Here is a 25,502-nt window from a genome sequence, read left to right as displayed (position 1 = left end):
ATGACCCAGCTGGAGCAGGGAGGCTGGACTGGACTCCCCAGTGTGGTCCCTTCCAACGTTACCCACTCTGATTCTGTTCGTCTCCGAGCTACGCGTTGCTAACCTTTCTCGTCTGAAACACTTAAAAGCCACTTTATTTTAGAAATCAACAGTACAGTTTGAAGATGGCTCCTCAATGACTTAAACAACCCTTTTTAAATTTTATTTTTATTTAATCTCTGCATCCCGGCTGTAAGGATGCTCTGGTCTCCGTTACTACCGGCGCAGCTCCGCCCGCCTGCCCGCCGCTCCCCGCCCGGCTGCGGGACAGGATGTCCCGCCTCCCTCCGCTCTCCCGATTGGCAGAGAGCTCCGCTGGCGCACGGGGGGCCGAACTTTCCCCGTCTCCAGTAGCGGAGGAGCGAGGGAGGGATCGGCGAGCGGCTCCGCCGGCGGAGGGGTGGGGGGTGGGCGGGCGAGGGAAGGAGGGGCGAGGATTACCCGGGGCCGAGCGGGCGGCGGTGCAGCGAGACCAGGAGCCGCCGCCGTCGCTGCCGCGGCTGCCCGGTGAGCGTGGGAGCCCCGACAGCCCCGTCGGGCTCTGGGGGAGCGGGGAGGCAGGGGCGGGAGCGCCGTGGTGGGCGGGCAGGCGGCGGGGGGAGCGCGGCCTCCGCTCCCCGTCCCGGGAGCCCCGCGGGAGGGGGAGGCAGGGCAGGGGCAGCGACCCCTGCCCGGGCGGGGCTCTGCCTCCGCCGCCCGCCCCGCTCCCCGCGCCCCCGCCCTGTCCCCGGGCTGGCCGGGGCGGGTGGGAGCCGCGGCTGGCGGCCCTCAGGGGCGGTGACAGCGGGACGTGAGCGCGGGGGTGGGATGCTCCCGGGAGAGGGGGAGCCCCCGGCCTCGGCGGCCGCCGGGAGGAGGGGGTGCGGGTGACCCTGATAATCGCTTTATGTTGGCCTGCGGCTTGCGTAATCTGCGATCAATTATTTATTTCATGCACCACTTACGGGGCTGAGGGGCAGCGGTAAGGCCTTTGGTGTGGCTCAGTGCAGCAGAAGGGAGGCTTCTTTCCCACTGGTGTGATAGGGGAGGGATGTGGAGGCTTTTTTCCTAGGTTCAGGTAGTATTCCTAATGCGTGTTCCTCCTCCCGTGCAAATTCCGGGGATGTTAACGAGGGAGGTCCTTCTTCATGGACATCTTTTTAAAGATCAAGTGGAAGCCGTCCTAGTCTGAACAAAAATAACCTTGTGTGGTTTACTTCATGTGCTAGATTGTCTCTTATTTATTTATTTATTTTTTCCTCCGCTCATTCTGTGGCAGGTTGGGCTGCTCAGCCAGCCTGGAGAGAAGGCTGAAGAAGGAAACATGTCTTCTGATTCTTTTTGTCTGTCTGCTCAAGCAAGGTTTGACTCCAAATGGTTGAAGACAGACCTGCAGGTAAGAAGTTTGATGGTCATAATGCATTGTGACCTTTCAGGTGCTGGTCAAAGATGCTTTTAGTCCAAAAAGCTTGACAAGTGGAACACTGCAGCTCTTGAGATAGTGTATAGGTTTTCCTAAGTATGCTGATTTATAAGTGGTTTTGAAGAAACACTAAGTTATTTTGAGCTGCAAATGGATCTGCATTTTCAGTCCAGTCCCTTCTGCTTTGAAGCAAGCTGGGCTACATGTGTATGTTATCTTTTCTGAGTGTCAGAACCCCTAGCAGAGTATTTGGCATTTCTGCTAGAACTATAAATTCTTATTTGGGCTGTTGCTAAATGTCTTGCCTGCATATGAGCTAGCAGTTTTAATGCACAGGAGAATTGAAGTGAAAGGTGATGGAAATGTAATTTATTATTTGAAGAATTCAAATTAGATTCCGCTGTAGTTGTTTGCATTGTGGGTAGAAGGTTCCTTTAAGTTTTGTTCTTTTTGAAGGGAGTTAAATTTTTGTCAGAGGTATGGGGTTGAAATGGAAGTGGTCTTCATTAAAATATGCCAGTATTTGGTGAAAGTTTTCTTTAGTCTTAGAAGATTTCTTCATTTAGCTAAGTTGCGTGATATGAGGAGTAGGAGGATGCTGACATATTTTCCCCATCCAGGTTTTACGATTAAGTGGAAAATACAGAGAAATAGAATAGTTTGGGTCAGTTATGTTTGTTTTAGATGAAATGAGTAACTAGATTAAGTCCTTGCGTCTTTGCCTTCCATTACCCAGATGTTGCATATCGATCCCCTACTTTGAATAACCTTTCCAAGTTTCAGCTCAAAACTGTGAAGTTCTTTCTGGGATGGGCCAGCCAGAAATTATTGTTATTCTTTTGTTCCTGTTAATAATAGTGCTGCTGAAAAACTCTTAAAAATTCCGTCTTTGTGACTTTATCCCAGATTACCTGCTGATAGTCTACATGCTTGAGTTGAGTTCTTACGGTTAGACAAGGGTTTTTTCCCCATGCAGTTGTGATTCAAAATCAGCCTTTCTCCAGTATTTTACATCAAACAAGATAAATTGGAATCAGAAGTGACAGATATAGCCTAAGAGGTTCCATTATTTAGTAGGTCTTGAATGTAAATGCTATGAAATGACAGGGCTTGCTCGTGATTTGTCTAGATTAATTCTATTTTCATCTTTTGTTCCTACCAAAGTAAAAGTTTCCGTCTAAAGTCAGATGTTTTCTCTAGTGTAGTAAATAAAGATGCTATACAACATTTTGGAGATAAGAGTATCAAGAAATACAGAAGTTTTTTTTAGCTTCCAGAAGGGTGGCTTTTAGATCACAAGTGTATTGCTTCAGTGATTGTTGAATGCAGAAAAAATTACCTGAAAAAGTGGCAGCCTTTGTTTGTAACACCTGCTGACTATGCATTGCCTTTTCTTTTCCTTCTGTATTATATGGGGTGAGAAATGTGACTGTTCATGTGATTTATAGATTTTTCCTTTTTTGTAGTGCCTTTTTTCTACATCCCTTTTTTTCCTCTTTACTTAAAATTTTGACAGGAGGGTTTCAGTTGTCATCCAAAGTTTTAAGGGTTATTTTCAGTTGTGTGTATAAATGAAGTGAAATATTTGTGATTTATGAGACTGTAGTTTAGTTTTTGTGTTATAAGAATTCCTTTTAATAACAAAAATCTTAATTTGCACCATATTTCTATGAATAAATGGTCTTACTTACAGGAATTCTTAATGAGTAATAGCAAGTTAGACTCTAATTGCCAGAGTACTCTTTTTTTTTTTTTTTCTTCTTCCCATCAAGCTGTAGTCAAAATAATGAGAATAATGAAATAAGAGAACAGTAATCATTTGTGATCTGCTGGACACAAACATCAGTTCTCTGGAATCTGAAGACAAGCCAGGCCTCCTGGGTATAATATAATTTTCTTACTAGGTTACCTGTTTTTGGTATTACCCAGGTCCTTATCACAGAACTCTTAATTGGATGCCTGTGTTCAGTATTTTGAAAAAATGAGCATGTGAATCTTGCATAGCATCTTTTAATGTATTAAATGGCAGATGCCTTCTGTAAAGGAAAGGGGTTGTGGGCTCTGGGGAATTTTTCTATTACCTGAATGATTGTTTTAGCTACTGGTTGACTAGCATGACCTAGCTGCGTGTGGTTATTTTTTTAATAGGTGTAAATCCTGTGTCTTAATCCTTTAAGTTCTATGTGTACTGAATATGTAGATTTCTTAATGTGCATGTTTTTACTGTCTCAGCTGTAGAAGAACCCTATTGGTGTTCAAGAGGCTGACAGCAGGAATTGAAACGGTGAACACAGTAGTATGAGAGGGTTGAAGAAGATATACTAAATTTATGTAAAGGGATTTAGATGACTACAGATTGTTTTGGAATTGGACCATGGAACTCTTCACTTTGTAGCTACATTTTTAACTTCTCAGTATGCACCAGTCCACGAATGAGTAGGTGATGAAAAAGAATTATTCTGAGAAATTACCTTAGGAGACACACAGAGACTGATTAATTTTTAAAATAAATTCTGCTGCTGCAAAATTTGGGGTGTGTAGCTAGGAAGTAAAAAGGGTTTCATTTGGTGTCCTAGTAGTCTCCAAAGTACTTTTTTTTACTTTTTCTTTTGTCACTGTTATCAGAGAGTTTGTTCTTTAGACTTAATAACTGGCAGTTATTGTAGATTAAGCCAATGAAATATCTCTGAAAATTATCATATTCTTTTTTTATTTTAGCTCAAGAAGATATTGCATGAATAATGTAATGCACAATACTCTAGTATTATTTGCATTAATAAGTATTGTGGTATTAATACAATAAGAAGAGAATGACATGTGGATTGTAGCATGGCTTGTGTTTAATCACCTGTGTGCGTCACTGTTGCCGCTGCTGTCCAGGCCAAATTTAAATGTTCTTACTCAGTTTTGGGATGTTACTGCTGTGAGACAAAGGCAGTGTGATGTAGTATGCTATTACTGTTCTTAAGTGAATATCAAAGGCATGAGTGCTTTTGTAGTAGCAGTGAGCCTCTGGCCTGCAAGATTACCTGACATGGTGTGAAATATTAATGGAACTTTATGTTCACAATGTTTATTGCTTACATTAATTTTTCTGAAACTGAACAATACTATTTTAGGAAGCCGAAGTGCTCTACAAAGGTCCAAATTTTGCAACTTGTCTTTTTTACAAACTTATAAATTATTTGTATGATTTACGGCTACTAGTGTAATTTTGAAGTGCTCTGAAATATTTATTTTACTTAAAAAAATCTGAATTTCCTGATGGAGCAAAATAAGATACTCTATCTTATCTGAAAAAACAAACTGTTACAGCAGGTGAAAAATCAGGGTAGTTCAGCTGAATATGGGAATGTCAATATACAATATATATGTAGTATGTTCTCCTATGACATGTGTCAATAGGATGTGAATAACATCACCATTAATAAAATAGTCCTATGAAGCTATAAAATAGGTAGATTTTAGTGCAGCCCACTTTTTCATGTGTCATTCTTAATACAGTTGCTTGTAAAGTTAGTGTATTATTTCAATTTCTAAGTTACTTATTTAGATTTGAATTAATACATTGAAAACACCTACCTATTGATGACTGTTACCAGTGGAAACCATTATGTTTATAGCAAACACTGTGTGTAATGGGAGATTGTGTTTCGGTGACAGTTCCTAAGGAAGACATCCTTTATTATAAAAAGGGAGGATTGAAATTATTTACTTAAACCTGGGTACCCAGTTTGCAGAATCAAACTGTGCTTAAAATAATTCTGATTAAATAGATGTACTGTACAACTAAATTAGAATCTTATGCAGAGACCTTTAATTAGTGATGGATGAATAACTAAAAACTAGAATTGCTGTGAGCTAATGGGATGCATGTGTGTGTTCAAATGGAGTTTAATTAGGCTGCTTATTCTGGATCCTGTGGAGAACTGTTGTGCTTAGTAGCAGGAAGAGTTAGAGGGAAAAACTTTCATTTTCCTGTACTGTGGAGAAAAACTTTAGGCAAACAGTCAAGGTTCAAGAGCTGTCTGTAAGAGGAATATGAAGCATTTCCATCAGTTTTCATTGAGTTCATAGTTGGCAGACTATTTCTGTCATTATCTTTTGCCACAGAGATGAAATTGAGTTTTTAAAATGAAATAGCAACCTTTAAGAGTTGCATTGTTTAGAAATTTTCTTACCCTTCCTTCAGAGTTACATTTGTCATTTTGTTTTTCTTGAAAATTCCACTCTTCTAACATTTAGATTGGAGTCTTGTGAGATTATGTAAAGAAATGATGCCTTGGCTACTAAAACTGAGAAGTTGGTGAAAGTTGCCTTCTCAATTTTGTTACTTTCCTGTTAATCTTTATTTTGGTTTTCTGATCAAAAAAATGAAGGGCTTTTTTGGAAGTTCTTACAGCAAACTGCAAATGGGGATTCCTTTGTATTTAAAGGAAGTGAACTTTGCATTAGCAGTATTTAAAAGTTATTTTAAAAATGAAGTAATGCTGTGTCTCTGAAGTAAGTAATTTCCAGATGGAGGGACAAACACTATATGTGGTGTGATAGGTTAGAGAAATTAGATTTAACACATAGGTTGAAATACTTGTGCTCAGACAGACCTATTCTTTAAATGCATAAAGATAGTTTCTAGAATTGAGGGAATTGCATAATTTTTCTTTGTGTGTGACTATTAACTTTTCCAGCAAGTAGAATACCAGGACCCTGCTATTATGGGAACATTTCTAGTTGAACCCCAAATCTGTTGAAGCAATGTGGGGCTGCTGAACTTCTTGCTCTCTGAGCTTTTGAGCACTGTGTTTAGGTCTAGTGATGTTGCACTGTGCTCTGCATAGGTGTGATAAGCAACTGTGGTTTCAGGGCATGCTTCGTTCAGCAGGGAAGGAAGGAAGCTAGGACAAAATACTAAGACAACAATGAAAAAGGAAACACAAATTGAATGGATTCATAAAAGCAAAAACAAAAAAAGAGACTTAGGAAAGGACTTACTGTTCTGTGATTTTCTTCACTACTACTTGGACTGAAAATGTTTTTTGCTTAAATATTTTTCCAACAAGAAAAGGTTTTTCATGTAGTCTTTAAAATACAGCCAGTGGCTAATACAAAAATAACTGAATAGATGAACAGAGTCTCCACTACCCTTGGCAATTCTGAGGTGAAGATTATTTAAGTAGCTTATATTTTAAATCCATATTGATGTTCTGTGGTTATGAAGTAATTTTCTTAAATTTCCAGTGCAATTATATAATCAGGAATCCTACCTGAGTCAATCCTCATCCTTCTGTTTTATTTTGTTTTCCTGGCTTTGTTTTTCTTGAGTTCAGGTTAACTTTTATGAAGGCTTCTATGCTTTCTGCAAGGAAGTTTATGAAACCACATTGAGAACATAATCTAATGTACTACATAGCGTTTGCCCAATTAAAACAGTTGACTTCGAAACAAAATCAGAGCTGCTGATTATTCTTAAAATAACTTACTGAAAGCAAAATTGTAGCAGTGCTTTGAGAATTCTCAGGAGCTTACCCGGTTATGGTTGCAAGATTTAATTTTCTTGAAATGGAAGGAAATGTTAACGCCAGTGTCTCATCGTCTAGAGTTGATGGGGATGGACGGGAATTTCACTGCCAGCCCTGTTGGAGGTTGGCAGCAGCGTATGTCAGCAACCAAACTAGATACCCCTTGGACTTAATCAGATGTTGTACCAGACAGAATAAATTACAGTCCTAATGCAGAGATAAGATTAACAAAAGATAAGAGTGGGGGCAGCCCAGTTTACGGTAGAAGTTCACTTTAGAGTCTCCTTAGGCCCTCACATTTTTAGTTTGGGATAAGTGAGCAGGGCTGAGCCTTAGGTCTGCGTGGGAAGTATGGATTTGTTGAGATACATGGCTTTCAAGTGCAGGGATCAAGACCTGGTTTGGGGATGAGAAAGTGTGACAAATGATGGAAGAGGCTTTGGGTTTCTGAAGGTGAGATGCGTAGGAGATGGGGATTGAGAAGAGGTCAGTAGATGCCATGGGAAAGAAAGGACAAGGGAGATTTTTGACATGGGGGGTGAGTAGAAGGATTGATAACATGGGCCAAAGTTTCAAGGCAGTGGATAGTAGTAATGGAGTGTAGAGCTGCTGTTGTCCTGGTCTTTGGAAGGAAGTGTTGAAGTGGTGGGGCAAGCAGGGCCATGAGGGGGAAATTTACAGAGGGGACATCCTTAGTACTGTTGTCAGTTGCAAAAGTTCAGTGAAAACTTCACTATTTTTAATTTGTTAACCTACTGAATTTAAGTTCATCCCTTTAGAAATTTACAAATTAAGTTACTAAATTATTAGAGGGAAAGATGTTCATATGAATCAAGCAATCTAGTGAGAGAGACTTTACAAAACACAGGTAGCTTCTCTTGTTTGAAACCTCCATATGTCAGGGATAATGAAGACACCAAGTGTGTTTTTTCTTCTCTTACACTGTACCACCAATTGCCTTGTGAGCATTCTTCAAATAACTTAGTGGAAGAAGTACCTTTTTTTTTTTTTTTTTTTGAAAGAAGAAACCAGAGAAATATTTTCAGATTTGTTCTGAAGAAAGTTTTAGTTGTCCAGTTTGAACACTGAGATGTGTTGATAGACTCTTTATGTATGGCTGAATGCGAGAGGTACTGGTGGCAGCAAAAGAAGAAAATTGTAAAATACTCTAGGAACAAAAAAATGCAGGATTGAGCAGTTAAAGCAGACACTTGACTTTTCTACTACACAGATGAGTGTTGTCTTCAGCTGGAAGTTTCACAGGGATACGAATGTTTGAGATTGGAAGGGACCTCTGGAGGTCATCTGGTCCAACTCCCCTGTTCAAGCAGGGCCATCTAGAGTCCAGTGCCCAGGTCTACGTTTGAATGTCTTCTGAGTATCTCCAAGAACTAGGAATCTACAACCTCTCTGAGCACCTTGTGCCAGTGCTTGGTCGCTCTCTCACAACAAAATTGTGTTTCCTGGTGGCCAGAGAGAAGCTTCTGTGTTTCAGTTTATACCCACTTCCTCTGGTCCTGTCACTGAGTATCGCTGAGAAGCCTGGATCCATGTTTTTTACACCTTCCCTTCAGATTTTATATATATATATATATATATGTATATGTATGTATATATGTATATAAGCTTTCCTCCCAAGACCTTTCTTTCTGCCTTTCCTCATAAAAAGGGTGTTCCAGTCCCCTAATCATTTTCATGGCTCTTTGTTGGGCTCTCTCCTTTCTGTCCGTGTCTCTCACACTGAGCCTTGCACTGGACCTGTACTGATGTCTGAGACTGTTCCTCCCCAGCTGTAGGACTTTGCACTTCTTGTTTAGCTTCCTGTCAACCCATTCTTCTGGATGTCAGCACGACCCTCTTTTGTATCAACCACTCCTCCCCATTTCTGTTGGATAAAAGAAATATTTCTCTTAAGGGAGCTGTAAATTTTCTATTATGATTATGTAATTTTGAGATCATGAAAATAAAATTGCTTCAATAATTTATCACTTAAAAACTCAGATTTTTCTTTCACTTTTGGCTAGTATATATAGCAAATACTAGATATCTGCTGAATGTTGAGTAGATTAATAGTCATTTTGTTCCAGATGAAATTAAGTTGCCCTCAGTTATGACAGATGAGTTGGTTGTAAATACTGTTTCTTAATTATCCGTTCAAAGTCAGTCAAGTCTTTCTTTACTTTCAATTTTGTCTCCTTTTTCCCTTCCCCCAGGACACATACTGCTGACAAAATGTTAACTACAACCTGAGTAGTAGGCAAAATTGTTTATCTGAAGCCTGCTTATGGTATTTGGAGAAGGAGGTGGAACTCTGTGACCTGTAGTCTTGGTGGTTCCTCTATCTTTTTGCAACATACCAAGAACATTACTTTGATAAGACTTTGAACCAAACCCAAGGCCAAAGAAATTTTGTTTACTTTTTCAGTTTTTAGTGCATTAAAGAGTTGAGTGAACTTTGTGCCATGTAAAAGGATTAGCCGTTGAAATGGAGAAAGCAGTTCCTGATTCTGCTTTTTATGAATATTTTCAAAAGTAATAAATAAGTTTTCTGATATAGAACAGTGCTACATTATGAATCTGGCTTTCAAAGCCTGGAGACATTTAGATTCTATGGGCTGTGAGAATAATTTCCCATGCTGAGGTGATCTGAGAATGCAAAGTAAAATGTGTGAAAAAAGACACTTTATTAGAGAGAAAGATCTTTAATTTGTGACAACTATAATTTATTATGCAACCCATCTGGAGGGTTGCCTCACTAGCTATTTTTCAAGCTTGTGTTTTACCATAGGTTAGCATTTAACACATGAAAGTTTAAAAAAAGAATCTATCACCACTATATGAACCAAAATCGTAAAACAGCTTTTTTTCTATTTTACACAAGAAAAAAAGCTAAAAAAAAGTAAATTCCCTAGGTGCCCCACTAAAGTGTACAACCACATCTAAAGAAGGAAAAAGTGAACACTATTTATTGTTGAAATATTCATAGACTGGGAATGATCAAGAAAATCAGTTAATGGCAAATGATTTTTTTCCATTGTTGAAATGCAACTTCAGATTATTCCAGTTTTTAAAAAATGAAGCCAAATGTAAAGCTCTTAGCGAAACACAAATCTTTGCAAAAGTTCTTTGTGCTGTTTAACACTGAAGAACAGGGGCTACCTTTCAGTAAAGCATGGTCAGAGTTTGCTTCTGGTGCTGTACAATTGATAGATCACAGGTAAGATGAATAATGTCTAGCTCACGCTGCATGATTCTGCCCCAATCAGGCAATAGTGACAGACACGTACAATGTGTCAACTCATATTTTATGCTGAAAGAAGAATTACTGACATCATTAATACGTGTTGGAGTGGATTTCTGAAGTATGCAATATGAAGTCAAGAAATTACTGTGGTCACTTAGTGTGTTACAGTGTTGTGAAAGCACGCGACTTGTCTTTTAATTCGTGTTAACTGAGATGAGCTGGATCAGCAGATGTCTTCCCTGCTGCTTGGTGTGTCTCTTAAAACCTGTAATCTTTAATCATTACAATGTATTTTATTTTGAGCTATTTGCTTGAGACTAGTGGACTTCTGTGTAGTGGTAAATATTTTATGGCAGTTGTTGTAAGCCACATCTTTGTATTACTTCTCAGCTAGAACACTTTGGATTTGAATGCTGGTTATGTAACACAGAGATGCTTCTGAATAAGCCTTGAGCAGGTGGCGGGTTTTTTTGATTTTGTTTTTTATTTATTTTTGTGGTGTTTTTTTAGGTTTTGGTTTTTTGTTTGTTTTTTTTTTTTTTTTTTTTGTAATGTGGTCCACTGCACCACTTTGGTATGCAGAAAGTATTCTATTTTTCAATTTCATGTCCTGCCCTCCTCCCTTATGCTATACAGTTGTGAATTACAGCCTGGTTATTATGCAGTTCACTTGGGATGTAGATACCTGTTTTGCAGCATTTTATAAAGCAAAAAGCAGCATCCGTAAAATAGAAGCTATCCTGGTCATTGGGATTCTCCAAAGGCGATCCAAATTCCTAAATCATTAGGAGACTTGTGTTACAGCCAGTGCTTTTGTGAGCGGTTCCAGCTAGCAGAGCCTATGTTCTGTTGCCAGTATTTGTCCTCTTGAACACAAAATGTTTTGGGAGCTGACCTGGGCTGAGGCAGCCCTTTGCTCTCCCTCTGGGTGCAGCTGGTTTTAGGCTTGATCCATTCCATAACCTGGCTCTTCCTGGGAAAGGAGGCATTGTAGCAGTTGGAAAGGAGAGGGAGGGTTGTGAGACATGGTTTGCACAGCAGGACCAGATTGAACTGGCTGAATTAATTTACAAATCTGTGCCTTGATGTCATCATTCTGGTTAAGATGCCCAGCTCTTCAGTGGCTGGTTGGCGAGGGGACTGTGTGCTTCTCTGTTTTGAGATTTTATGCAGCTTGACTTTGTTTGAATAGCTTTTCCTAAAGAGAAAAAGGACACCCCACTCCCTCTTCCCTGCCCCCACCCCAGCTAATGTTATTTGGAATGGGTGAATAGTTCTGAGGTGATCAGATTCATGCTTCTGATGAGAATTTGTCACAAAAAAGAAGTTCATTTTGCTGGACTTGCACCTATCTAAAATTTACCACTTTGCACTTTTAACCTGAAAATAGCATAGCTAGACAGTCAGAGGTTCTGAAGATTATTTAAATCCTTGTCATACACACATACACACAAACACACAATCTCATTTCCAATGAGATGGTACATGTGTTTTCTTTCTTCTGGAATGATGTATAAAATCAGATGTGTTTTAAGTGTTAGCTTGAGTTGCCTTGAGAGAAATATAACTATATATAATGTATTATTTTTAACAGCTTGCTTTTACACGAGATGGACTATGTGGCTTGTGGAATGAAATGGTAAAAGATGGAGAGATTGTATATCCTGGAACAGAATTAATACAGAGTGGTGAACTACCTCCAAGAAAAGGTATGAATTTTTTTTAATTTGTTCATTTTTTTACTTTCATTGTGATGATGAAAATGGACTTCAGCTTCCATACTGTCACAAAATCACCTGTCTATACAATTTGCAGGTGTTAATGTTTTGAATTAAATACAATTGAAAGTGATTTCTTTAAAGTGTATGGAAAAGTAATGTCCAAGCCTCCAAAAGAAGGCTTAAATCTGTTCCAGCCTCTGAAATTTAACTTTATAACTAGGCATGTTATTATGACCGAGGCTTGGCAGTGTCTTTCTGTTTGGTATGCTTGGTGTGTTTACAGCTGAAGCCTTTGTTTAGAGGAAGTAGACTGAGGAATGGGATAAAGCTGATACTGCTATTTCTAATTTTGTTTACAATCTTCAGAAAGTAGCTGAAAGGTCAGCTTTAAAACTGCCTATAATCTGCCTGAGAATGTAGTGCATGGTTTTTGTTGTTTTTTTTTTTTAAGTTTGCAGTGTACTTGAGAGCAGTTCTAACACTCTGCAAATACTGCAAATGGTAGAGTAATACATCTATGTAGAGAAATTACTTTGGTGGGGGTGGATTTTGTTTTTTGATAGGCAATGCTGGAATGAGGTGATTCTGCTCTTGCTTTCTTTTTGTCTTCACCACAAAAATGGTGCTCTTTTGACTCCTTACTGAACAAAAAATTAAACTACTTAAAAAGGAAAATATTTGTTTCCGGATGTGGTTGAAGTGGACTCACCAAATGGTCAGATAAGTTTTGTCAATAATTTGTAAGATTTACAGATAAATGAGGAGATGGGTAGAAATACTGTCTTTGGTAACAAGGAGCTATTTTAGCATCTATTACTTCCTGAATTGTACTGATCGGGGTAGAATGATGTTTCAAACCAATAATGCTCAATTACTCACGTAGACAATTTTTTCATACCTCTAGTATGCCTCCTCTAAAAATAGGAGGAATGAATGGATGTGTTTTTGACTAGAGGAGGTAACTTCTACAGGAAGATACAATAAATAATTTATGAGAAAAGAATGAATTATAGTTGATATTACTTATCAAGAGTATAAGCTTTGTTGGTTATTAGTGGCTGCATGCTGTAGAAAAAATCAGTTTATTTTAACCTGATATATTATATTATATATTATATTATATATTATATTTATTATTATATGTCATATTATATATGATATGATATTATTAACTGTTTCAGAGTTAGAAAACTTTTGTCTTCCCTGTGCTGCTAGCCCTTTGGTATATTATTGTTGACACCGGGTGAATATACAGCTGATCTTATCAGAAAGGCTACTACCACAAAGCTGCTTGTGAAATAAGTGGAAGTAGTGTAATATTTTGTTCTTTGGATTGCCCAGTTCCATGTATATTAATAAAAGGTGTTGTAAACTTGATGCAATAAAGGGAAGGATTACCTCCTAAAGGAATTGTAGGAAATGCTTTCCCATTAACTGACAGCTCATGATAGAGGTGTTGTGGTGGTTGTGGTATAACCATTCAACACACTGTGCTTTCATGTAGAAGAAGGATAACAAAAATCTGTAAAACTGAAGGATATAATAAAGTAAATACCTACATTGTAAATGAAATCGATGAATTGATCTTTTTTGTGCTGGGTACTTACACACTGTTTTTAGAGTTGTACCTTTGCTAGTCTTTGACAGAAAATTGTTCCAATATTTTTATAGCTAAGAAGCTGCAGAGAATTGAGATTTTTAGTTAGTTATGGTGTAAAGTATAGACAGCAGTATAAAATAAAAATCCAGAAGTGATAAGTCCATCATCTGTGACCTCATTTAGGACACTTACTCTGCACAATGATGAGAATTTTTTTTTTTAATGCCGGATGTATGTATGTACACCTCTTAGAACGTTCAAAAAGGTATAAAGTGTTAAAGACTGTAAACCACTGTTATTTAAAAATACAGAGTTTCTTACACTTGACTGTATAAATGAGGCCTTTATGTTACTCTAAAATGTCCAAGCTGTGATGAGGCTTTTGAAAGCTTTCGCATGTGCATAGTGTGGTGGTGGTAAAGGCAGACTGCCGCTTGTTTCCAGTGCTGTATTGTGGTGGGTTGACTTAGCCAGGTGCCCAGCCTTCCAGCTCCTTGCTTGCTGCCCCTCCTCGATAGGACAGAGGGAAAAAATAAAATGGAAAGTTTTGGGGGTTGAGATAAAGCCAGGGAGATCCCTTACCTGTTACCCTCATAGGTAAAACACTCTTGAGGAAAATTAGTTTATTCTAGTGCCAATTAAGATAGAATTGGATAGTGAGTAACAAAGGTAGAAACTAAAATGCCACCTTCCACTTGCCTTTGCTTCTGCAGGAGTTAAGTGTAGGTATTGTGTAGCACAGATCACACCTGTTCCTTTCCACAGCTGGAGGGTATATGTTATACATATTTCTTGAAACACTGTAGTAGGTGAGGAATTTAAATAGCAGCTTTTTCAGGCTCTTAACTCTTAGGATAATGTATGAACTGTGTTTCAGTGAAGTTAGCCTTCATAAATGTTATTGTGTTGGCCTACAGGATTCTAAAATACAGCTATGTTGCTTATCAGGCTTGAGTTTTGAGGGAAAAAAGGGCTAATCAAAGCTATTTTTGGTCACTGTCAATCAGGTTGTATGTTTGATTCTGTTAGGCAGTAGTGAATCATGGAACCAGAAAAATTGATGGCTGATTTGCACCTCTGAACTTGCAGGTCAAGTTGAGTTTCATGAAATAAAAATCTAAAGTATTAAATCTGTTTAGCTGGTACTTAATTTTTTTTTGCATAAATGATCTACAAATGTAATTCAAGAGGAGAGGGGAAAGTACATACAAGTAATGAGATTTATATAAAACCCAGTGGTTTTACATGAAAAGCAATATAGATTAATGGCAATATTCAGAGTTTGCTGCTAAATTTACTGATCTGGAGATGAGTAAGAGGGGTTGCTGTATATAGTCCCTTTTATTCAGTCTTTTTTAAGAAGTTTTGATTTAAGCCCATCCACTATAAGTCTGTTTTGTCACTAGCTTTCTGTTGATGCTGACTGGACTATTCAGAAGAGGCACTTCATTCTGTCAGTGGATATTAGCAGTGGCAGTAGACTGGAAGAACATGCTATTGATAACAAAAAACATTCCTTTTCTCTCTAGGAAGAATATAGAAGTAGTGCATTTTTTTTTCTCCTGTTAGCAAGAATGTTTGGTTAGGAATAATGTCTTTGTTTTAAATTCATGGCACTTTAAGAAAAACGTGTTTGATAAATGTGTTCAAAAGAATGTGTTTGTATCATCTGAGGACACTGCTGTGACAGAAGTGATGTCCAAATACAGGTGCACTTGCAGCATTGCAGGTATTTCAAAGACAATCAGGCTGCCCTCAGGAAATTTGGATTAGATTAATACCTTGTATATGGGAAACTATGTTCTGAAAATAATAAAAGGTATTAAATAATATTATTCTTACTAAATTTTCAAGTTAGAGAACTGTTACTGTAAAACTTTAAGACAAACCAGTTTCTTTAAGACATACAGGTTTCTTTTGTGCGTTGCTATTTCTTATTTATCTTTGATTCCTCAAACTTCATAGGTGGAATATTCTGTTTCAATTAACTGTTTTAAGTTCCAGGATAAAAATATAAAATCATCAGCTTCATGCCTTTGTCCTGCCTTTGGTAAACACTGTGGGCTTCCTCTTCTGTTACCCCTTTCCTGAAAGCTGGACCTTTCTCAGCCTGGTGCCTCTGAATACACAAACCTCATTCAGTGTTGCACCTGCAAGCAGGTTAAATGAAGTCCAAATGCCACAAGCAGTTCCAGAGAGGCTGGCAGATATGAAATAGTTGTGGCAAGAATAACAGTATGTGGGAGTTGGTTATGGTGGCTGCTGTTCAGACCACGTTGTAAATCAACCTGTAGTAGTGTGTAAGGGGTGTAGGCTGGCTCCCACTTTGAGCCTCCTTTTTTGTGTAAGGGAGAACTTGTTAAAAGTGAGATGTGCCACTTTTCTCTTCTGCTTCCCCTGATCCAGCTGTGGGCTGCACCCAGTGACTCAAGAATTCAGTGCTCAGCTGTGGACTATCATACTCTTACTGCAAGATGGGGAAGTCTGTAGTCACTCTGTTGGACAGTTTGACTTCAGAAGTGTAGAATGCTCTACTGTAAATTAAAAACATAATTTAATGCATTAAAAAATAAAAAAATTATACCAGGGAAGAAAATAAACTTTATTCCTGATTAGGGTTAGGAGATCAGAATCTTAGCATCTAACCTAGAAGTCTGTATAAATATGGTTTGCAAATGGTAAGGCATGTATCTTTCCCTCACAAATAACTATTGATTTTGTGTATGTAGTAGGTTATATGTGTGTGTGTGTAAAAAATAAGGATTTTTGACGGGAAATGGATTGCAGCTGAAATATTTCCTGTATTTGGGACTAGCAAATGTTGGTTTAGGGTGGTTATAAGGTACAGCCCTTGTATAAAGCACACCTTGTGACTTTTTGCCCTGTCAGTGGCAACATCTGTAGGTAAACTGTTGCAGGCTTTCTCTCTGTGGAGGAATTTACAACTACGTGAGTTCATTGGCATTTCAGAGCAGCACAAGACCATACTCTAACAGGTGGTGGAGGTGACTATGCAGTGTCAGGTTTTTTTCTTCATTGATTATGAAATGTAAGTTCCATTTTTAGTGCTTCCTTTTTATCCTCTGTTTATACCAGATTAGGCTCTGGCTGTGCAAGATAGTGCACACATGGTAAGCTGCTGTGCTTTGATTTGGGAGCTAATTTCTGGTTGAGTATGGTTATTTCATTTGCTTAGTTTTGACTGCTGGCTGTGCCTACCTGCCTCAGTGTAGAGGTATAAGGCTGTAAACTAAAATATAATAAAGAGAAAGGTCTTTCAGGGAGATGTTACACAGTTGTTGACCCCACCATGATGTTCACAAAATTAAGTTAAATCATGCTGACACACTGCACTTTATTTTTGCAGGCATTGTTTTGAAAACTGTCTTATTACTTGTTACTTTGGTCTGTTCTGGCTTTGCTCAAGATATTTCTCCTCCCTGTCCCTTTCTGGAAAATCTTAGGGTCTTCCTGCTTAAAAATCTTTCATGAAGCATAACAGAACTTCCATAATTATGGTGTATGTGTTGCTGCTTTCAATCTAGACTGATACTGGCTTTGTCTGTGTGGCAAGTGGTTTTTGCAAGTTGAACTGTCTTTGTGGAACAATTTGACATGGTCTTTTAATGTGATTTTTAGGTCATTTCCTTCCTACTTTTTTTCTCATTTCTCCTCTTCTTGGTTCATACAGACAATTAAAAAAAATCCTCCTGTGGATTTACGTGCCAGGATTGTTTTTATTCCATACAAAGCTTGAGTTCCCACCTGGATTGGGATCTCTACCTGCAGTGAGGAGTTAGATAAAATTACTAAGTTTGTAGCTCTTGGTTGTCATCCTTTGCCAAAGACCTGTTAAAAAGTATAACAAGTTCTCCTACAGCTGCCTGCAAAACTGCATCTTGGCACAGCACCCTTCTACCCACTAACTAAAATTCCAGACCCTGCAAAGTGTGTCTCTAGACGTGTGGGTGAGTGGAGAAACAGTGACATTATGGTGCTACTGTGGAAATATTCTGAGCTACTGGGGCTGAACAGGGTCCTTGGTCTATAATGGGTTCTGTACTTTTAATGTTATTTGCTTCTGCCTTTGAAAAAACCAGCTGGATTGAATCACATTTTGGACATTGTTATCAAACTGGTGACTCACAGGCTGTTCCTCAGTGTTTGAGGGACACAGTTAGGTTCTCTGTTTGCCACTTACAAGAGGTATATTCAAATTGTGTTTTCCTGCTCTCAAGTGACTTTGCTATCTCTTCCTTGGCTCACCATTTCAGCTCCACTGTGATTGTGCTTCCTTTCCTTTTTTCCCTGCCCTTCAGTCTTCATCTTCCACCTCCTGAGCATTAGTGTCGGTTATAGGTTAGGAAACAGTGCTTTAATTTAATGTATTTGAGGCTCCCCAAGAAAAGCTTTATTTTGGGAGGGGTTATTGTCTCCAGTTAAGAAAAAAGAGGGAATCACAGATCCAGTTCCAACCAGATTAAGCATTAATTTTCTGTTAGGCCAGATGGAAAAAATAGTTGAATGTTTTTGTATATTGTGATAGGTGTATTTTGTACATTCTGAGGTAATGAGAACCTTTGATCTCACTCTGAGTGTGAGGCAGTCTGCAGTCAGATGTTCCTTGTCTGGCTACTGATGTAAACCTCTTGCTTATTATTTTCTTATGATTTACACTGGTACAAATGCATTTTTTTTTGGTGGGGTATGTGGGGTGAGAGAGTCAAAAAGACAAAATACTAGTGTTTATCTGTCACGTTGTGGCTGGGACATTTAGGAGGGAGTCTCTGAACTAGATTGGCAGCAGATAGAAATGATGGATTGGTCAGTTCTGGGAACCAGGTAACGATGGCTGGGACTGAACCTTCATGGACAAATTTCAGATGCTGGACTTGAGAAATTTTGAGTGGTATGGTTTGAGAAGAAGGCCAGGATGAGGAAAGTAGTGGGCCACATGTTTGTCAGTTGCAAGGCAATCTTATGCATTGAACTGACTGGAGGTATGGATATGGAAATCCATAGTCCCAATATAAATAAAGAGGAACTTCCAGCTGTCTAGTTCTACTGTCTTTAGAAAAATTGAGATTTCAGGCAGCCTTTGATTTCAGTGATAATTGACTGATGCCTGTGTTCTGACTTTGTGGAAGTTGTCTCAAAAGGATTGCACGTGCTGTTTTGTTGCTTGGGCAGGAAATGGTAGTATTATTTTCATTACTTGCTAGTAATTACTGAGAAGCTAGATGTTTTACAGATGTTGACATACTACTGCATAAAATTAGTGTAAATGCCAATATATAGCTCTCCTAGATTTTGACATGAAGGCTATTGCTGTCTATTTTTATTCTGTTAGAAATGGAATGTAAAACAAAGTAAATACTGCAGCAATGGGGATAGTTGGGAGCACAATCTGACTTCAAGTACCTCCTTTGCAGTACTGTGTATTGCAAAGTCTTTGAAATTCTTACATGATGGTGTCTATATTAAATGTTCATCATCCAGAGGAGGTTACAGAGGTGATTTCTGGATTGTAAGGTCACTGTCTTACGAAATGTAACACGAGACCCAGCACCTGTGACAGTTAACATGATAAAATACCACTTCCCCCCATGGTGTTCTCTTAATGATAGACAATATTTCTGTAATCTGGTGGGCTGGGGATTTCACCTTTACATTTCTAATCTAGACCTGAATTCCAGCCTGAATTGAAGGTAGCTTAACCCATCTTTTTTCCCTCCCTTTTGTTTTCTTTAGATGATAGCACTGAATGCCAAACTGCATCAAAGAAAGAAGAGCAAAATGACAAAGAAAAGAAAGATGAAGAAGAGACTCCACTGCCCACTTACAGGGCCAAATCGATTGTTGAGAGTTGGGTGTGGGGTAAACAACCAGGTATTACGGCTGTTTTGGTCATTGTCACTGCCATTATGTATTCTATAGTGATCACTACTTTTGTAGCTTCAGGAAGTATTTGTATCAAATATACTTGCTGACATATGCATCTCTTAGGTTAGTGAAATAAGTTGGGTAAGTGGTTAACTGTGATTGAAATGAAACATTTGCTGTTATTAATTTCAGGTTTAATTAGACTCTTGACTTGAAGAGTCAATTTGCCCCTTTCAGGCTGCTTGAAGGAATGATAGACTGACTTGTAATAAATGAAGTTACCCAGTGAAAAGTTCCAATGTCTTCAGAATATTTCTTTTCAGTTGCAGGCATTATAAAGAAATTATGGTAGTTTCTGAAGCCTGGATTTTCTGCAAGCAGTAATGGTTTAATAGGTGATTTTTCTCTATGGTTTCATGTTCTGGTAGATAGGTTTGTGTGAATCATGGGAGGAAGGTTGAAATGGTTAGTTCAGTTAACTGTTTGTCGTGATCTTTGCTGACAGTAATTGCACCTGTGCTGGCAGTGGAAAAGCCATTTGTGTGTTCTTATCTTCATGTAGGGGTCTATAAAATAATATTTTTGATACTGAAAGCTGTTTAAAGTTTGTGTCTGCTTGTTACTGTAGAGCAGAAGTTCATTGTCTAAAATTGTCCATGTTTAAAAATAGCAGATCAGAAGAAGCCTCAGTTCAGTAGTTTATTTTACAGTTCCTGGTACATGATGTTGCCTGATTCAGATGTTGGCATGTACAAACTTCAGAGACATCTGTTGTGCCACTTGTCCTTTCCCCTCACCCAGAAGCACTTGAAGATCCCTGGGAAAAGTGTTATCTCTTCAGTGCCAGGATCTGCATCTGTGTAGCTGTGTTTGCTAGGGGAGATACTTGTTTCTGTTGAGCTGCAGGTCAGCTGCCAGTCTGCTGTCCTCTGCTCTGTGCCAGCCTGCTTGCTCCCTTTCCTTAAGGACAGGGGGACAGATGGATTTGCTGTCACTCTGGTAGTGGGATAGAATCTTGCCGTATATCAGGAATGATAAGAATTGCCACTACAGTGGAAGAGGGAGCGAGAATTCAATGTGGTGGAGAGATGTGAGCTGAAGGTCACATTATTTATGTCTTATATTCTTGTTTAATGTGTGTTGCTAAAAAGTAAAATAAAACTATTTTACAGAATGGTAATCTAAATGTCAAAAATCTTACCAAATTTCTTCCAGCTGCCCAAAGTGTTTGGGACAAGACTTTGCCTTTAAGCTGACCCTCTAATTATTTTTTTAAAAAATTGAAAAAAGTTTTTTCCAAATAAAAAGGATGTATGTGTGTTTGGAGTTTTCAGAAGGAAATAGATTTCTGTCTTGTAAATAGTAATAGCTTTTCTGCTTATAAGCACTTCTAGTGCTTATGGTTTATTGCCGCATGTATGGAGTCTTATTCTAGAAATAACGTGAAGACTTCATAATGTGTCAGAAATAAATTTTTATTCCATGGTCTCTGTTACCATTTGTGCTTGAAGTTTGTGTCACGTAGCAAAAACCCTTAAACATAAATAAATAAATATATTTATTGCATAAATAAACCACAGTTGTGGCTTTTGTTCAAGATTGTAGGTTACCTTGTTAATTTTTGCCTTGCATTTGTCAGATATGTAGCTAACAGCTGCCTTTTAAGCCAGCTCAAAAGTTTTTGTGGCTTGGTAATTAATTTTGAAAAAACTATACAGCATCTGCTCCATTTTGATACTTTCTGTTAATGTTTCATAAAATGAGAGGTGTTTTACGCATTTTTTCTGTTATCCTTCAAAAAATAAACATTTCCTTGTCAAAACCATGAAGGAACTTTTAAAAAAGGAGAATTGCTTCTTAGATATATCATTGCTGACCAAGTAAGAATTAAAGACTTGCTATGTCTTCATTTATGGTTTATATTCCTTCCCAAGTAAGGTATAATTCAGAGATGGAGATTTGAAGTTACATTACAAAAAGAACTGAAGAGGCATTTAAAGTCAGTGTTTCAGGTCAATACACTGAAGTATTTCTACTGAGTTTAATGGTTTACAGCCTTACATTATGAAAATAGTAACTAGATATTAGACACTGTATGTTTTAGAAGTGCTGTAATACAATCTTATTTTGCCAAGTGTGGAGGACCTTGGTGTCAAACTTCAGCAGGCTAATCTAGGTCAGTGGGCCTTGTGACACCCCTCCCCCAGGAGGGCTAAGAGATTGTGAGAGCACAGAGAAAAATCTGCTTGTTACATGTGTTGAGAAACAGAACTTCATGTGCCCCTCAACTCCATGCTTGTTTTGTCATCCTGGCACAAGTTCAGAGAAGCAGAATGCTTCCTCTAAGTCTCATTTATGCTGAGGTCACTGTGCTGTCAGAACAGAGCAAAGACATCATAGTTTTTTCTTTTTTTCTTTTTCTTTTTTTTTGTAACAGTCTTACTATTCCAAGTACTGTAAGAATACATAAGAATAATAAATACATGTGTGTAAGTCATTGTTTGACTTTGAGGTGTTTTTTTTTCTTTATCTTTTGCATCTTAGTATTCTTCCGTTTCATATTCGGCTCTTTTGTGATACCACTGTTAGACTATTCATTTTTTACATGAATGTTCCCTTAAACTATCTTCTGCCTGTTGTATTCGTACCAGGTTGAGTACATTTATAAAGCAGCTCCTCTGATTCTTCCTATAGATTCTTGTTTACTACCTTCATCAGTTTTATTTTCTGAAGATATTGGGGTTTTAAGATCTTACATGATTTGAGGTCCAGGTGTTCACCCCTAGGTATTGGGGAAAAAAAAAAAAAAAAAGGAACCCTTTGAAGTGGTTGTTGAAAGCCTACAGAAAATAGAGCAGTATTTCATCTTCTTGGGCTTCTTTTTCTTAGTCATAATAATCTTAAGGTTTGCTATATTGAATCAAACTTTTTACAATGTTGCATCTTATTTTTCTGATATTGTTATTACAATATCACCAAGATTGCACCAAGAAATGCTTTATAGGCACTCCTGAAGAGGCAAGGTTAAAATTAACCATGTGACTTCAGTGAGCTTGTTGAGAGACTTATTAGTACCAAGTGCCCTTGTATTCCTGCATTTGTCTTGTGAGAGGAGCTAGGCAGAACTTCCATCCTGTAAGGGGCTTTTAGTTACATGATGAACTCTAAATTTACACTGTTTACAGAAGTAATTAAAAAGTAGTCATGACATTGAAAAAAACCTTATTTTAGCCTTCTTTATTGAGATATTTTTGGCTTTTATCAAATTTCTTGATTCATACTTTAGATTTAGAAATGCTGAGTCAAAGGATTAAATTTGACCTCCCTGTTTTGCATTTCTCAGAGCTCCTTCATCTCTGTATTTTCTTCACTGTATTTTCTTTTACTTCTTTGCCTTTGCATCATCATCCCATCCTGTTCCCTCTACCCCATCTTGAAACCACTTGTCCAGGTCCAAATATCTGTTTGGTTGCTGTTTACGCCCTTAAGGAGTGTATGTGTTAGTATGCGTTTTTACACACAGGACAAAATTCTTGCTATTTTATTTTGTGCATGAGTATTAGAACATCAATTTAAATAAGTTTTGCTGACTGTCTAAAACTTTGAAAATTACAGAATTGTAGAATGTGCTGAGTTGGAAGGGACCTATGAGGATCATAGAGTCCAACTCTTGTCCCTGCTCAGGACAGCCCCAAGGGTCACACCATGTGCCTGAGAGCATTGTCCAAACACTTGTTGAGCTTCGTCAGGCTGGTGCTGTGACCACTTCCCTGAAGAAGTGCACTGTCCAACTGCCCTCTGAGTGAAAAACTTTTTCTGGATATCCAGCCTAAACCTCCTGTGTCTCAGCTTTATGCCATATCCTTGAGTCCTGTTACTGGTCACAAGAGTGAAGGATGGGTACTTGCCCCTCCACTTCCCCTGACAAAGATGTTGAAGACCACAATGAGGTGTCCCCTCTGTCTCCTCCAAGCTGAACAAACCTAGCGTTCTCAGCTGCTTCTCATAAGTCTTCCCCTCCAGATCCTTCACTGTCCTGTACCCAGCCACAAAATGAGAGGCATTTTGAATGCACATGCTGACCAGTATTTCCCCTGCTGAGTACTAATAAGGTGAAGTCTAACATTATTCATCTTTTCAACAGGGGAGCAGAAAGCTAAAATCTAAATGCTCTTTAGGCATTATATTCTTTGTTGGTATAAAAGAACATTGAAAGCCTGTTTTGGTTTTGTTTCTGAAGGAAATTATGTTTATGTGATGGCAATTTTGTCCTTCCCTCTAACTTTTGAATTTGCTTATTCTAAAGGTTTTTCTAAAGGTCATTAGAAGCCTGTTAAGCCAACCCAGCTGCATCCTTTATTTCCTCTTTGTCCAGTGGAAATACTGTGTAGTGGGAGGGGAAAGCAAAGACAAAATATTAAATTCTCTAGGAAATTAGAGCACATTAGTTCTGCTGGTGACAGGAATGTGTATTCATTATAATGGTAGGTTCATGCCAAATTCTGCTTGAAACGTGTTTCCAAGTCTGAAATCTCTCCACACTGTAACATCTATATTTGCTGTTAATAAAGTCTGGGAGTCAGCCTGGAAACAATTCAGTCTGATATTGGCATTTTTAAGGTGTCTAATTTATCTGTCAGAAGCATGTGGTGTTCCCTAAAAGAGCTAATGAAATGAGTGTTAAGGAACCACGAAGCATGTTAAATTATTTCTTTGTGCTGCTGGAACAGGAGCACACTGCCTTTGGACATGCTACCTGCCTTAGGTTCATGTCAGGTTAGTGTTCTGGCTGTGGCTGAGATGGTTTAAGAAGCTGCTGTCTTCAGCTGTTTGTTTCATCCTTTATTTTGCTTAAATATCTGAAAAACACCACTTCCTAATGTTGTTCTGTTAAATAGGCTGGGTTAAGCAATTCCAGTGTTTTTCCTTCTATAGTGCAGGGGACTTTGGGTGGGAGGAATTAGGAAGTGAAGATGCGTAGCTGTATTGTTTGCTGAGGGGAGTGAGAGATGTGATAATTTTTAACAGAAGAGGGTAAAACCCTTACCTGTCTCTACTGCAGACAGCAACATACCTGACTATGGCTGCCAGTTAACAAGTGTTCTAATAATGGTGGTTTGAGAATTTAAACTGGTGTGGTATGGCTCCAACTCCTGCAGTGCAGATGCAGATTAGGGAAATAATGTGTCTCCACCCTTCACAGAGTAATTGGCAAAGCATAGCATTGCAGAGGATGGTTAGCATCAAGGGCTGGTGTAGTGACGTATGAACAGTTTTGTTTAAAGAGTTGCCTGTAACCTTCTCAGATGAAATTTGAATCGTTACTATTAATAAGCTATTCTCTCATTAGACTGTTCAGTTCATCAGAACAAGTGTTGCTCAGATTTGAAAGTTTATTGAGATGAGTTTCACTGCATTGATTTCCAGATGTATTTAAATCTTTAGAAAGATTAACAAAATTTTTTGTAAAGATAAATTTACTTGTGGAATAAGAGAAAATTTAAGGTGAGAATGTGTATAGATATATTTCACTTAAAAATAGTGTTACTTTTAATAAAACAAGACAGTTCTTGGTTCAGTTTTTAGATATCTTAGTTATAAGGATACTATTACCTGTTCCAGCCTTTACTACGCTTTGTATATGAACTTTGTTTTGCATTCTTAAAATACTAAGGAAGTTTATATAAAATATTTATGAGCATAATTATTTAATTTTGGTAGAAAGCCTTCCTAAAATTATAGCCATTTTTATTTGTGGAGGCACATCCTTCTCCCCCAGCTTTCTTAACCTCCCTTTAGGGCTGAGATCATTGAAACATGTCAAACCCTAAACCTTAAAAAGGCAGTTTGCTGACAAGAAATGTATCTAATTTATGTTTACACCTGGTTGTCATTGTGGCTGATTGAAGGTAGTTTGAAATGTATACATTGCATATTCAGGATTTCAAGGAAAGTTCCTCGTGAAGTAATTGCTAGAGGATGGGTGAGTAGGTGGTTTCTGCTTGTCCTAAGTGTTTCTAGTAGTCCCCATGATAGATTTTTTGTGTGTTGTTTTGAAACAAAGGTCTTTTTTCCTAAGTAAGTCTTCAACTCT

General features: G+C 38.3%; 1 protein-coding gene across 3 annotated transcripts in view; it reads left to right on the top strand.

Annotated features, from left to right (window-relative positions):
- The first annotated feature begins 469 nt into the window (after nt 1–469).
- The window catches only part of HERC2 (HECT and RLD domain containing E3 ubiquitin protein ligase 2), a 102,395-nt gene continuing 77,362 nt past the window's right edge, over nt 470–25,502 (top strand). For 2 of the 3 annotated variants that reach the window (XM_014248798.2, XM_005516513.3), the window contains exons 1-4: nt 470–546; nt 1,298–1,414; nt 11,799–11,913; nt 19,277–19,414. In XM_014248798.2, the coding sequence (XP_014104273.1) occupies nt 1,343–1,414; nt 11,799–11,913; nt 19,277–19,414 (325 nt within the window). In that variant the 5' untranslated portion in view covers nt 470–546; nt 1,298–1,342. The remainder of the gene's footprint in view (nt 547–1,297; nt 1,415–11,798; nt 11,914–19,276; nt 19,415–25,502) is intronic. The other variant, XM_014248806.2, reaches the window with a different exon arrangement.

Source organism: Pseudopodoces humilis, chromosome 2 (assembly GCF_049639895.1).
Source record: "Pseudopodoces humilis isolate 2021_Gansu_Grassland_sample_001 chromosome 2, ASM4963989v1, whole genome shotgun sequence".
Taxonomy (NCBI): Eukaryota; Metazoa; Chordata; class Aves; order Passeriformes; family Paridae; genus Pseudopodoces; species Pseudopodoces humilis.
The sequence above is the reverse complement of the archived record's forward strand: the minus strand, read 5'-3'. Positions and strand labels throughout refer to the sequence as shown.